This window comes from Mesoplodon bidens (assembly GCF_964165515.1).
Source record: "Mesoplodon bidens genome assembly, chromosome: 1".
Lineage (NCBI taxonomy): Eukaryota > Metazoa > Chordata > Mammalia > Artiodactyla > Ziphiidae > Mesoplodon > Mesoplodon bidens.
The window spans coordinates 227,671,842-227,684,525 of NC_138176.1; the positions used below are offsets into that span (position 1 = coordinate 227,671,842).

Here is a 12,684-nt window from a genome sequence, read left to right on the forward strand (position 1 = left end):
TGGCTCAACAGATTTTTTTTTTTAAAGACAGGTATCTCTCACTTTGAAAGGTAGCACCAACCTATTTAGATCTATTGCATGTTTGGATTTTAACATTAGATCCAGTCCAGATTAAGGTTTTCATATTATTAAACCTGGTGGCTGTTTCTGATCAGAACTTAGTATATCTGGGATATGAGAAAGTTGATGTTGATTCTTATTAGAAAATTTTAATTATAAATTTTGATACATTATGTGTTTTCTAGAGAACTGGGAAAGAGTGTAGTTGAAATAAAATTATCTTATAAACATTAAAATATACTCAGCTAAATGTGGAAGGATGTTAATAATTTTTTCAACTTCTTTTTAATTATCACTTCCCTAAAGATATATAGCCTTTAGAATTTAAAATAAAGAAATCAGTTGAAGCTAATTTTCTTTAATGCCAGACAGTTTTCTTAGTTTAATGTCGGCCATTAGCAACAATGTTGGGTAGTCAGTTTTTCTTACTTTATAGGTAACTAAGGCTCAGAGACCTTAAGTAATTTGCCAGGGTGTTACTGGCAAATTACTGATACTAAAATATTGATACTATGTGGTTAAATAGGGCCAGAATTTCAAGCCCAGAGTTAGAATTTAAAACTCAGTTGTGTTTCACTCAAAAATTGTGTTCTTTCCTCTGGTTCTCAAACTTAGTTGTGTTTGAGAATAGCCTAAGTAGCTTTTAAAAAACTACAGTTGCCTAATGTGCAGCATGGTGACTATAGTTAATAATAATGTATACTTGAGAATAGATCTCAAGTTTTTTCACCACACACACAAAAGAGGTAACTATGTGAGGTGATGGATGTAAGCATTTCATAATGTATACATATATCAAAACATCACTTTGTACACCTTAAATATATAATTTTTATTTACCTAATAAATAAATGAAAACCAAAAATCAATCGAATAAAAAAGCTAAACCTGTCAAAAAAGAAAAAAAAGCCCTACAGATACCTGTTTCACTGATAATCAGAAGATTTTATGGAGTGTCTCAGGTATGTTTTAAAAGCTTCAGAAGTAATGCTTATGATTAATTGGAATAGCACTCTATATTAGCACTTCTCAAGCTTAAAAAAAACCATGCAGATCACCTGAGGATCTTGTGAAAATGCAAATTCTGGTTCAGTAGATCTGTGGCAGGGCCTGAGTTTTGCATTTCTGGTGAGCTCCCAGGTGACATAATTGATGGAGACCCCTTGCATCCATACTATGAGCAGCAGTGACCTACACTATGTGATATTTGATATATGATATGAAAATTTTGGCTACAATTTCTGTGAAGGCTGTGATTCATTCACATTTCTATGAATTTTAATTTTAAATTTGATACAGTGTTATGTGCCTTTGGATTTCTACTTGAAAAGCTTTCCTCCCTATGTTAGAGTAGCAAGTGATAAAATATTTACTTAAGCTTTAAATCATTCAGCTGTGGGACTCTAATCACATTATTTTAATTGATTTGGAAACTAAGAACTCAGTCTAGTAGCATCCATTTATTATTAGTCCATTTCTGCAAGAAAACAAGTATATTAATTCTAGCTTTTAATCCTAGTTTTTGAATATCTTAAAGAAAATGTCAGTACACCTATATTCAAAATGTAATTATGTGGAGGGAGAAAAGGATTTTCACAGTGAAATGTCTGCCCTTTTCAGGTTCCCCAGCACCACCACTGCCATCTGTTATGTCTCCTAGCAGGGTGGCAGCTAGTCGACTGACTCAACAAGGAAGTGATTTAATTGTTCCTGCAGGTATTCATTCACTGCACTGATTGGATAAAGCCCTTCTTGCTACTGCTGAAACTAAACTAATTCACTCGGTTTCTTATCACTTGCGTTATATTCTTAGGTGTGCGTTATTCTGGCTTTTTTGCCGGCTGCTTTTTTTTTTTTTTAACAATAAGGAAAATAATCTTTCTAGCCATAGCTTATCTTTCTGGCTTTTCAAAGTTTATTAGGCTCTATTTCAAACCCGAAATTTAATTTACCTTACGATTAAACAACACTGTACAATCGACTCATTTTCAGTCATCCTCTCTTTGCTCTGGAAAATGTTGGTTCACTTATGTGATCCTAAAGTACTCTGCACTTCAATATTGCTGGACCATAAAAGCAGGGAAAAAAGAAACTGTGTATTTCTGTTTACAGGAAATGTTAATAGTTTCTATTTTGTTTCTGTGAGAATTTTGTAAATTCTTAAATGTGTTTGATGTGTTTGATGCTCTCCTCTTTCTTAGATTGTGGTAAAGCTGTGGGAAAGGCTGGGCTGGCTAGAGGAGTGAGAAAAGAGATTTTTGCTGACTGTAACCTTTTACAGCCATTTTATAAAACATTTTCTCTTGTCTTCTCATTGTTATTTTAAAATTATTATGAAGTTTCTATCCCAAGTCATGAGCATCATAAATGTTTATTAAATATTTTCTTCTACAAAAAATATTTTACTATTAGGAACTATATAGTTGTAGAGTTGCTTTTATGTCATAATTTCTTGATTGTTGGAGCAATGCATTATCAGGGCTTTATACTGCCTGTATTAAATTATGGCTGTTTTGGGAAGTGGCGGGGGGTCTCTTGAGAAAAAACGAAGTACAGTGTAGGTCTTGTTATAACACAGCCTCTTATACTAGTGGTAAGATATTTTTAATGACTTTAAAATTATAGTGTTTTTAAATCCTCCAAAATTACAGTAACATTCTATTGTTGCTCTCTTCTGTGTAGTATAGTGAAAGGAGATCACTGTGAAGAGTGCGTGGCCTTTCAGATTTTCACTGACAGTTTTTTTTAGAATCATTAGGTTATAAGATTAATTGTGGAAATTTTTTTTTCTTGAAGTAAACAGCAGTGTATTTAGAGAAGAAGGCCAGTTGCAGGATTTGCTTTTAAGAAGATGGACAAACCGCAGAAACATTTTTTTTTAAGTGTTAGGAAATTATCCTCAAAATGATTCCAGGAAATTCTAGTCCTTCACCTTGTGGGAACTTTTTTATTTCTTTAAATGCATAAGTAGTTTAATTTGAACAACATCAGTGTTTTGTTTTCTTTCTACTTGTCTTTATCTGGTTTGCATTTTTATCTTTTTTTCTGATCTTATAGGTGGCCAGAGAACGCAGACAAAAAGTGGACCAGTTATTCTAGCAGATGAAACTAAAAATCCTGCAATGGAAAAGTTAGAACTTGTTAGAAAATGGAGTCTAAATACCTACAAGGTTTGTAATTTTTTTTTAATGTTTCTACCCTATCTGGCTCTAAGAATTTTCATTTGTATGTTATTCAAATTATTATTTTGCAATTATATGAATATATAGGAGAGAATAATGCTATTTAAACATAAATATACAATTAGAAAATGAAGTATTTTGTCTTATTGATCTTGGCATAAATGTATTTTAAAAAGTCAGTAGCAAGAGTTTAAAAAAAAGCTACTAAAGTTCTTACTAATTGACAGATAACACATAGTTGAAGAAGAAATACAGTGCCTGGGAGGGAGCACATTTAGCTGTATACAGAGCTGCTCTAGATATGTTTGTCACAATCTGCAGCTTTTTGATGCTTTATAGCAGCTTAATGTCAAAAAAGGTATATTAGTTTTCCAAACTTTGGAATTCTCTGATTTATTGTAATAACTAAGCACTAACTGTACACCCAGCAAATGAGTTGGATTTCAAAAGTTTATTGTTGTTAGTTGTATTATTTCAACAACTGTAATTGTTGGTTATTTTTTTATGTTCTCATAAAACAAATAAGCAAATTATTTAATCTATACTATATTTGATGTATTACAAATAGATAAGCCCCAAATCCACTTAGTACCTTCAAATCTTAACAGAGACAAGATGGTAGAATTCATAGAATAGTTAAGTGGGTGAAAGCCCTAGCAGTTCAAGTTAGAGCATTAGCCTTAACACTGGCTGTATTTGTGAATTGGTAGTGGGCCTAGTGGTTTGTAAGTCAGGAATTGTCTGTATTTTTATACGGGAGTCTCTTATGTGTCTTCTAAAGAGTAATACAAAAGCAAATTTATTCTTTCAGTTAGTATTTTTAAAGTATGATCTGCAGTTTTCTACAAAAGTACAGGTATTCTTAAGATGGTAAAAGTGCCCTGAAACTGCTACATGAAGCTTTCCAAAAAAGTATTTAGTTCATGTCAGTGTAGAACTGAGAAATGCCAGTGGTAGCCGTCAAAAAGTCATCAGTGGATGCCTGTGAAACTGTTCCCACTCAGGACATTCTCTTTACTCATTGCCCCTTTTGTTCTCAAGGACATCGATTCTCTCATTCCATGTATTGTTTTTCCCTTTGTATTCCCTCATATCACAACAGTTCACCCAAATATTCAGATGTCTACTTCATCTTCTTGCTGATTCCACATACCTAGTTAATTATTAAATGGATTCTGCCTCTTTAATATTCTTTGACTTTATCCCCTTGTCTCCATCTCACCCTTCACAGCCATATGATTACTCTCTCACATTACTGTAGTAGCTCCTTGACAAATTCTCTTAGCCTACATATTCTGCTCTGCCTGACATGGTTCATTCTTGCTTAAAATCCTTCACTCGATCCCCATTGTCTTTAGAACAGCATGAATCTGACCCCATCTACCTTTCCAACTTCATCTCCTGCTGCTCTTCTCTTCACCCAGGGATCCAGTGATCCATACCAGGTTATCCAGATGTTTCTTAAACAAGCTGTGCTTTCTCACACCTCTACTACTTTGTTCACGGGGCTGTATTTGCCTACTGCTTGGAATTCCCCTTCATGCTCCCTTTTATTCCACTTGTTTATCTTTCATACCAGACTGAGCTTCATTCATTTATTTATTAAATTCTGTTCAGCCATTTCTTTGTTCATTTATTCCTGAAATTTAACTCTAACCATTGACATTCTCTATCCACACATTTGGAGCCTAAAGAATACAGGCCTTATTTCTGAACTAAATCCTAGTAATTTTACAGATTACCAAATTAAATTTTTCTCATTTTAGCCTTCCTCTCTTATGTCATTTAATTTGTGTTTTCCTTGTTCTTTATCTTTTTTTTCCTATGTGTGTGTGTTTATCATGTATTCCTTTTCTTCTGTCTTTTACCTCTTCAATAATCGGAGTTGAATCATTAAGATTCCAGTTATCTCTACATTAACATACCACATTCAGACTTTCTGTTAATAAAAATGACCAGTCTTCGTAATGTGTACACATGGCGTAGTACTATGTGAAAGAGTTATTCTCTTCAGAGTGATCACTTTATTTTTAGCTGAAAATTTTTTTCATCAGAAAAGTTTGGATATCTCAGTCTAAGTCAAAAGAGAGAAAGTCCTAGCTTACATGATTTTATGAAGTTTGTAGCCCAGTGTGTCTGGGCTGACATATGACACTCTATTCTTGTGGTTTTTTGACCTTTTTGATCCAAATTGTGAGCTGATATAGGACTTTCGTTGTCATTTGGATAATCCTTCAAGTATTGATTCTGATTTGGGTGAATTAGAACTTTGCTTGTTATCCATCACTCTTGAGGACCTTGATTCTGGCTATGGCTTTGATCCTTTCTTTCTTGGACTTCAGTTCCTACATGATTTCTAACTTTAATTTCTTCTGTTTCTGTTCTCTAGCAAACACTTTAAGGCTTTTCCTAAAAGAGAATATTAGCACCTCCTTTATTGGTTGTTAATTTTGGCTCCAAGGGCAGTCTGGTGATTAAAACCGAATATGTAATAGGAGTGATTTTAAGTTTAGGCCTTGGACCTAACTTCTTAAATATTATTATTATTATTATTAATTTATTTACTCATTTATAGCTGTGTTGGGTCTTCATGGCTGCGCACAGGCTTTTTCTAGTTCTAGCAAGCAGGGGCTGCACTTCGTGAGCATGCACGGGCTTCTCATTGCGGTGGCTTCTCTTGTTGTGGAGCCACAGGCTCTAGGTGCACGGGCATCAGTAGTTGTGGCATGCGGGCTTCAGCAGTTGTGGTTCGCGGGCTCTAGAGCTCAGGCTCAGTAGTTGTGGCGCATGGACTTAGTTGCTCTGCAGCATGTGGGATCTTCCTGGACCAGGGCTCGAACCCATGTCCCCTGCATTGGCAGGCAGATTCTTAACGACTACACCACCAGGGGAGTCCCTTAAATATTATTTTAATCTACCTGATTTTATTCGCACAGTTTGAATACAAAATTTATTTTCTTATTTATTCACATCTGCAGGAACAGTTGTGAATAATGAACTCTGGTTTATCATTTTTGTTTGTTTTGTATTTTCCTAGTGTAGAATAGGGTACTTTCAGAAGTCCATCTTATTTTTTTAAGAATAATCTCAGTTTCAGCATTCAGACCTGTTTGGCATCTTTTCCAAACATTAAATGTTTTTTTAAAATGTTTTAAGAATGTGCCACCATTATTCACACCTTTATCAAGTTAATATTTGTTGTCTTAAAGCCAGTATCTTTGACTTTCATTCCCGTTTTTCTTATCATATTACCTTATTTATTTACTTCTTGAGCTGTCTCCCCTGTTCAATTTCTAGTATTTCCTTTTATGCTCCCTTTTTCCCTATCCTTCACTCTTAATAACTCTTTTAATGTAATATCTATCAGTTGCTGCCATGAAATTATTCTTTTCCTTGTACTTAAATTGTTTTATTCCTTTTTTTTTTTTTGCATGTACAAAAGCTCCTGGTGCTATTTAAATACTAGTAGTACCCAGTGACTATCTTGTAAATTCATGACCTATATGGTGGTGATTTACGGTATTTTATACACTGCTCATCATTATATTATCTTCCCCCAAGTAGGAGATCTATGTAGAGCAATAATTTACTTTTGCTTCTTCCTGCTCCTTTAATTTTGTTCCATTTGTCCTATTATTTTCAAAATGAATTCTTTTTTTTCCCTGTTTTTTAACATCTTTATTGGAGTGTAATTGCTTTACAATGGTGTGTTAGTTTCTGCTGTATAACAAATGAATCAGCGATACATGTACATATATCCCCATATCCCCTCCTTCTTGTGTCTCCCTCCCACCCCTCTAGGTGGTCACAAAGCACCGAGCTCTTCTCCCTGTGCGATGTGGCTGCTTCCCACTAGCTATCTGTCTTACATTTGGTACTGTATATATGTCAGTGCCGCTCTCTCACTTCTTCCCAGCTTATGCTTACCCCTCCCCATGTCCTCAAGTCCATTCTCTACATCTGTGTCTTTGCTCCTGTCCTGCCCCTAGGTTCTTCAGAACCATTTTTTTTTTTTAGATTCCATATATATGTGTTAGCATACAGTATTTGTTTTTCTCTTTCTGACTTACTTCACTCTGTATAACAGTCTCTAGATCCATCCACGTCTCAACAAATGACTCAATTTTGTTCCTTTTTATGGCTGAGTAATATTCCATTGTATATACATATACCACATCTTCTTTATCCGTTCATCAGTCGATGGGCATTTAGGTTGCTTCCATGACCTGGCTATTGTAAATAGTGCTGCAATGAACATTGGGGTGCATGTGTCTTTTTGAATTATGGTTTTGTGTGGGTATATGCCCAGTAGTGGGATTGCTGGATCATATGGTAATTCTATTTTTAGTTTTTTAAGGAAACTCCATACTGTTCTCCATAGTGGCTGTATCAATTTACATTCCCACCAGCAGTGCAAGAGGGTTCCCTTTTCTCCGCACCCTCTTCAGCATTTGTTCTTTGTAGATTTTCTGATGATGCCCATTCTAACTGGTGTGAGGTGATACGTCACTGTAGTTGTGATTTGCATTTCTCTAATAATTAGTGATGTTGAGCAGCTTTTCATGTGCTTCTTGGCCATCTGTATGTCTTCTTTGGAGAAATGTCTATTTAGGTCTTCTGCCCATTTTTGGATTGGGTTGTTTGTTTCTTTAATATTGAGCTGCATGAACTGTTTATATATTTTGGAGATTAATCATTTGTCCATTGATTCGTTTGCAAATATTTTCTCCCATTCTGAGAGCTGTCTTTTCGTCTTGTATATGGTTTCCTTTGCTGTGCAAAAGCTTTGAAGTTTCATTAGGTCCCATTTGTTTATTTTTGTTTTTATTTCCATTACTCTAGGAGGTGGATCAAAAAAGATCTTGCTGTGAATTATGTCAAAGAGTGTTCTTCCTATGTTTTCCTCTAAGAGTTTTATAGTGTCTTGTCTTACATTTAGGTCTTTAATCCATTTTGAGTTTATTTTTGTATATGGTCTTAGGGAGTGTTCTAATTTCATTCTTTTACATGTAGCTGTCCAGTTTTCCCAGCACCACTCATTGAAGAGACTGTGTTTTCTCCATTGCATATCTTTGCCTCCTTTGTCATAGATTAGTTGACCATAGGTGCATGGGTTTATCTCTGGGTTTTCTATCTTGTTCCATTGATCTATATTTCTGTTTTTGTGCCAGTACCATATTGTCTTGATTACTGTAGCTTTGTAGTATAGTCTGACGTCAGGGAGTCTGATTCCTCCAGCTCCGTTTTTTTCCATCAAGGCTGCTTTGGCTATTTGGGGTCTTTTGTATCTCCATACAAATTTTAATATGATTTGTTCTAGTTCTGTAAAAAATGCCATTGGTAATTTGATAGGGATTGCATGGAATCTATAGATTGCTTTGGATAGTATAGTCATTTTCACAATATTGATTCTTCGAATCCAAGAACATGGTATATCTCTCCATCTGTTTGTATCATCTTTAATTTCTTTCATCAGTGTCATAGTTTTCTGCATACAGGTCTTTTGTCTCCCTAGGTAGGTTTATTCCTAGGTATTTTATTCTTTTTGTCGTGGTGCCAAATGGGAGTGTTTCCATAATTTCTCTTTCAGATTTTTCATCATTAGTGTGTTAGGAATGTAAGAGATTTCTGTGCATTAATTTTGTATACTGCTACTTTAGCAAATTCATTGATTAGCTCTAGTAGTTTTCTGGTGGCATTTTTAGGGTTCTCTATGTATAGTGTCATGTCATCTGCAAACAGTGACAGTTTTACTTCTTCTTTTCCCATTTAGATTCCTTTTATTTCTTTTTCTTCTCTGATTGCCATGGCTACGACTTCCAAAACTATGTTTAATAATAGTGGCAAGGGTGGACATCCTTGTCTTGTTCCTGATCTTAGAGGGAATGCTTTCGGTTTTTCACCATTGAGAATGATGTTTCCTGTGGGTTTGTCATATATGGCCTTTATTATGTTGAGGTAGTTTCCCTCTATGCCCACTTTCTGGAGAGTTTTTATCATAAATGGGTGCTGAATTTTGTCAACAGCTTTTTCTGCCTCTATGGAGATGATCATATGGTTTTTATTCTTCAGTTTGTTAATATGGTGTATCACATTGATTGATTTGCATATATTGAAGAAGCCTTGCATCCCTGGGATAAATCTCACTTGATCATGGTGTACGATCTTTTTAATGTGTTGTTGGATTCTGTTTGCTAGTATTTTGTTGAGGATTTTTGCACCTACATTCATGAGTGATACTGGTCTGTAATTTTCTTATATTTTTGTATCTTTGTCTGATTTTGGTGTCAGGGTGATGGTGGCCTCATAGAATGAGTTTGAGAGTGTTCCTCTGTCTGCTATATTTTGGAAGAGTTTGAAAGGATGGGTGTTAGCTCTTCTCCAAATGTTTGATAGATTTCACCTGTGATGCCATATGGTCCTGGACTTTTGTTTGTTGGAAGATTTTTCATCACAGTTTCAATTTCATTACTTGTGATTGGTCTGTTCATATTTTCTATTTCTTCCTGGTTCAGTCTTGGAAGGTTATACCTTTCTAAGAATTTGTCCATTTCTTCCAGGTTGTCCATTTTATTGGCATAGAGTTGCTTGTAGTAGTCTCTTAGGATGATCTGTATTTCTGCAGTGTCTGTTGTAACTTTTCCTTTTTTATTTCTAATTCTATTTATTTGAGTCCTCTCCCTCTTTTTCTTGATGAGTCTGGCTAATGGTTTATCAATTTTGTTTATCTTCTCAAAGAACCAGCTTTTAGTTTTATTCATCTTTGCTATTGTTTTCTTTGTTTCTACTTCATTTATTTCTGCTCTAATCTTTATGATTTCTTCTGCTAACTTTGGGTTTTGTTTGTTCTTCTTTCTCTAGTTCCTTTAAGTGTAAGGTTAAATTGTTTATTTGAGATTTTTTTTGTTTCTTGAGGTAGGCTTGTATTGGTATAAATTTCCCTCTTAGAACTGGTTTTGCTGCATCCCATAGTTTTTGGGTCATCGTCTTTTCATCATCATTTGTCTCTAGGTATTTTTTGATTTCCTCTTTGATTTCTTCAGTGATCTCTTGGTTATTTAGTAATGTATTGTTTAGTCTCCATGTGTTTGTGTTTTTACATTTTTTTTCGTTGTGATTGATGTCTCATCTCATAGCCTTGTGGTCAGCAAAGATGTTTGATATGATTTCAATTTTTTTAAATTTACTGAGCCTTGATTTTTGACCCAAAATGTGATCTATCCTGGAGAATGTTCCATGTGCACTTGAGAAGAAAGTGTAATATGCTGTTTTTGGATGGAATGTCCTATAAATATCAATTAAATCTATCTGGTCTATTGTGTCATTTAAAGCTTCTGTTTCTTTATTTATTTTCATTTTGGATGATCTGTCCATTGGTGTAAGTGAGGTGTTAAAGTCCCCCACTATTATTGTGTTACTGTCTGTTTCCTCCTTTATAGCTGTTAGCAGTTGCCTTATGTATTGAGGTGCTCCTATGTTGGGTGCATATATATTTATAATTGTTATATCTTCTTCTTGGATCGATCCCTTGATCATTATGTAGTGTCCTTCCTTTTCTCTTGTAACATTCTTTATTTTAAAGTCTATTTTATCTGATATGAATATAGCTACTCCAGCTTTCTTTTGATTTCCATTTGCATGGAATATCTTTTTCCACCCCCTCACTTTCAGTCTGTATGTGTCCCTAGGTCTAAAGTGGGTCTCTCGTAGACAGCATATATATGGGTCTTGTTTTTGTATCCATTCAGCGAGCCTGTGTCTTTTGGTTGGAGCATTTAATCCATTCATGTTTAAGGTAATTACCAATATGTATGCTCCTATTACCATTTTCTTAATTGTTTTGAGTTTGTTTTTGTAGGTCCTTTTCTTCTCTTGCATTTCCCACTTAGAGAAGTTCCTTTAGCATTTGTTGTAAAGCTGGTTTGGTGGTGCTGAATTCTCTTAGCTTTTGCTTGTCTGTAAACTTTTGATTTCTCCATTGAATCTGAATGAGATCCTTGCTGGGTAGAGTAATCTTGGTTGTAGGTTCTTCCCTTTCATCACTTTAAGTATATCATGCCACTCTCTTCTGGCTTGTGGAGTTTCTGCCGAGAAATCAGCTGTTAACCTTATGGGAATTCCCTTGCATGTTATTTGTTGTTTTTCTCTTTCTGCTTTGAATAATTTTTCTTTGTCTTTAATTTTTGCCAATTTGGTTACTATGTGTCTCGGCATGTTTCTCCTTGGGTTTATCCTGTATGGGACTCGCTGCGCTTCCTGGACTTGGGTGGCTATTTCCTTTCCCATGTTAGGGAAGTTTTTGACTATAATCTCTTCAAATATTTTCTCTGGTCCTTTCTCTCTCTCTTCTCTTTCTGGGACCCCTATAATGCGAATGTTGTTGCATTTAATGTTGTCCCAGAGGTCTCTTAGGCTGTCTTCATTTCTTTTCATTCTTTTTTCTTTAGTCTGTTCCGCAGCAGTGAATTCCACCATTCTGTCTTCCAGGTCACTTATCCCTTCTTCTGCCTCAGTTATTCTGCTATTGATTCCTTCTAGTGTAGTTTTCATTTCAGTTATTGTATTGTTCATCTCTGTTTGTTTGTTCTTTAATTCTTCTAGGTCTTTGTTAAACATTTCTTGCATCTTCTCGATCTTTGCCTCCATTCTTTTTCCGAGGTCCTGGATCATCTTCACTATCATTATTCTGAATTCTTTTTCTGGAAGGTTGCCTATCTCCACTTCATTTAGTTGTTTTTCTGGGGTTTTATCTTGTTCCTTCATCTGATACATAACCCTCTGCGTTTTCATCTTGTCTATCTTTCTGTGAATATGGTTTTTGTTCCACAGGCTGCAGGATTTTAGTTCTTCTTGCTTCTGCTGTCTGCCCTCTGGTGTATGAGGCTATCTAAGAGGCTTGATGGGAGGGACTGGTGGTGGGTAGAGCTGACTGTTTCTCTGGTGGGAAGAGCTCAGTAACACTTTAATCCAGTTGACTGTTGATGGGTGGGGCTGGGTTCCCTCCCTGTTGGTTGTTTGGCCTGAGGCAACCCAACACTGGAGCCTACCTGGGCTCTTTGGTGGGGCTAATGACAGACTCTGGGAGGTCTCACGCCAAGGAGTACTTCCCAGAACTTCTGCTGCCAGTGTCCTTGTCCTCCTCGTGAAACAGAGCCACCCCCCGCCTCTGCAGGAGATCCTCCAACACTAGCAGGTGGGTCTGGTTCAGTCTCCCCCGGGGTCACTGCTCCTTCCCCTGGGTCCCGATGTGCACACTACTTTGTGTGTGCCCTCCAAGAGTGGAGTCTCTGTTTCCCCCAGTCCTGTCGAAGTCCTGCAATAAATTCCCACTAGCCTTCAAAGTCTGATTCTGTAGGAATTCCTCCTCCCGTTGCCAGACCCGTAGGTTGAGAAGCCTGGTGTAGGGCTCAGAACCTTCACTCCAGTTGGTGGACTTCTGTGG

At 36.0% G+C, this 12,684-nt stretch overlaps 1 protein-coding gene across 5 annotated transcripts in view; it reads left to right on the forward strand.

The window, feature by feature from the left end:
* Positions 1–12,684, forward strand: part of ARFIP1 (ARF interacting protein 1) — a 124,537-nt gene that overhangs the window by 63,548 nt on the left and 48,305 nt on the right. For 4 of the 5 annotated variants that reach the window (XM_081238505.1, XM_081238504.1, XM_081238501.1 and 1 more), the window contains 2 exons: positions 1,681–1,776; positions 3,118–3,230. In XM_081238505.1, the coding sequence (XP_081094631.1) occupies positions 1,681–1,776; positions 3,118–3,230 (209 nt within the window). The remainder of the gene's footprint in view (positions 1–1,680; positions 1,777–3,117; positions 3,231–12,684) is intronic. The other variant, XM_081238503.1, reaches the window with a different exon arrangement.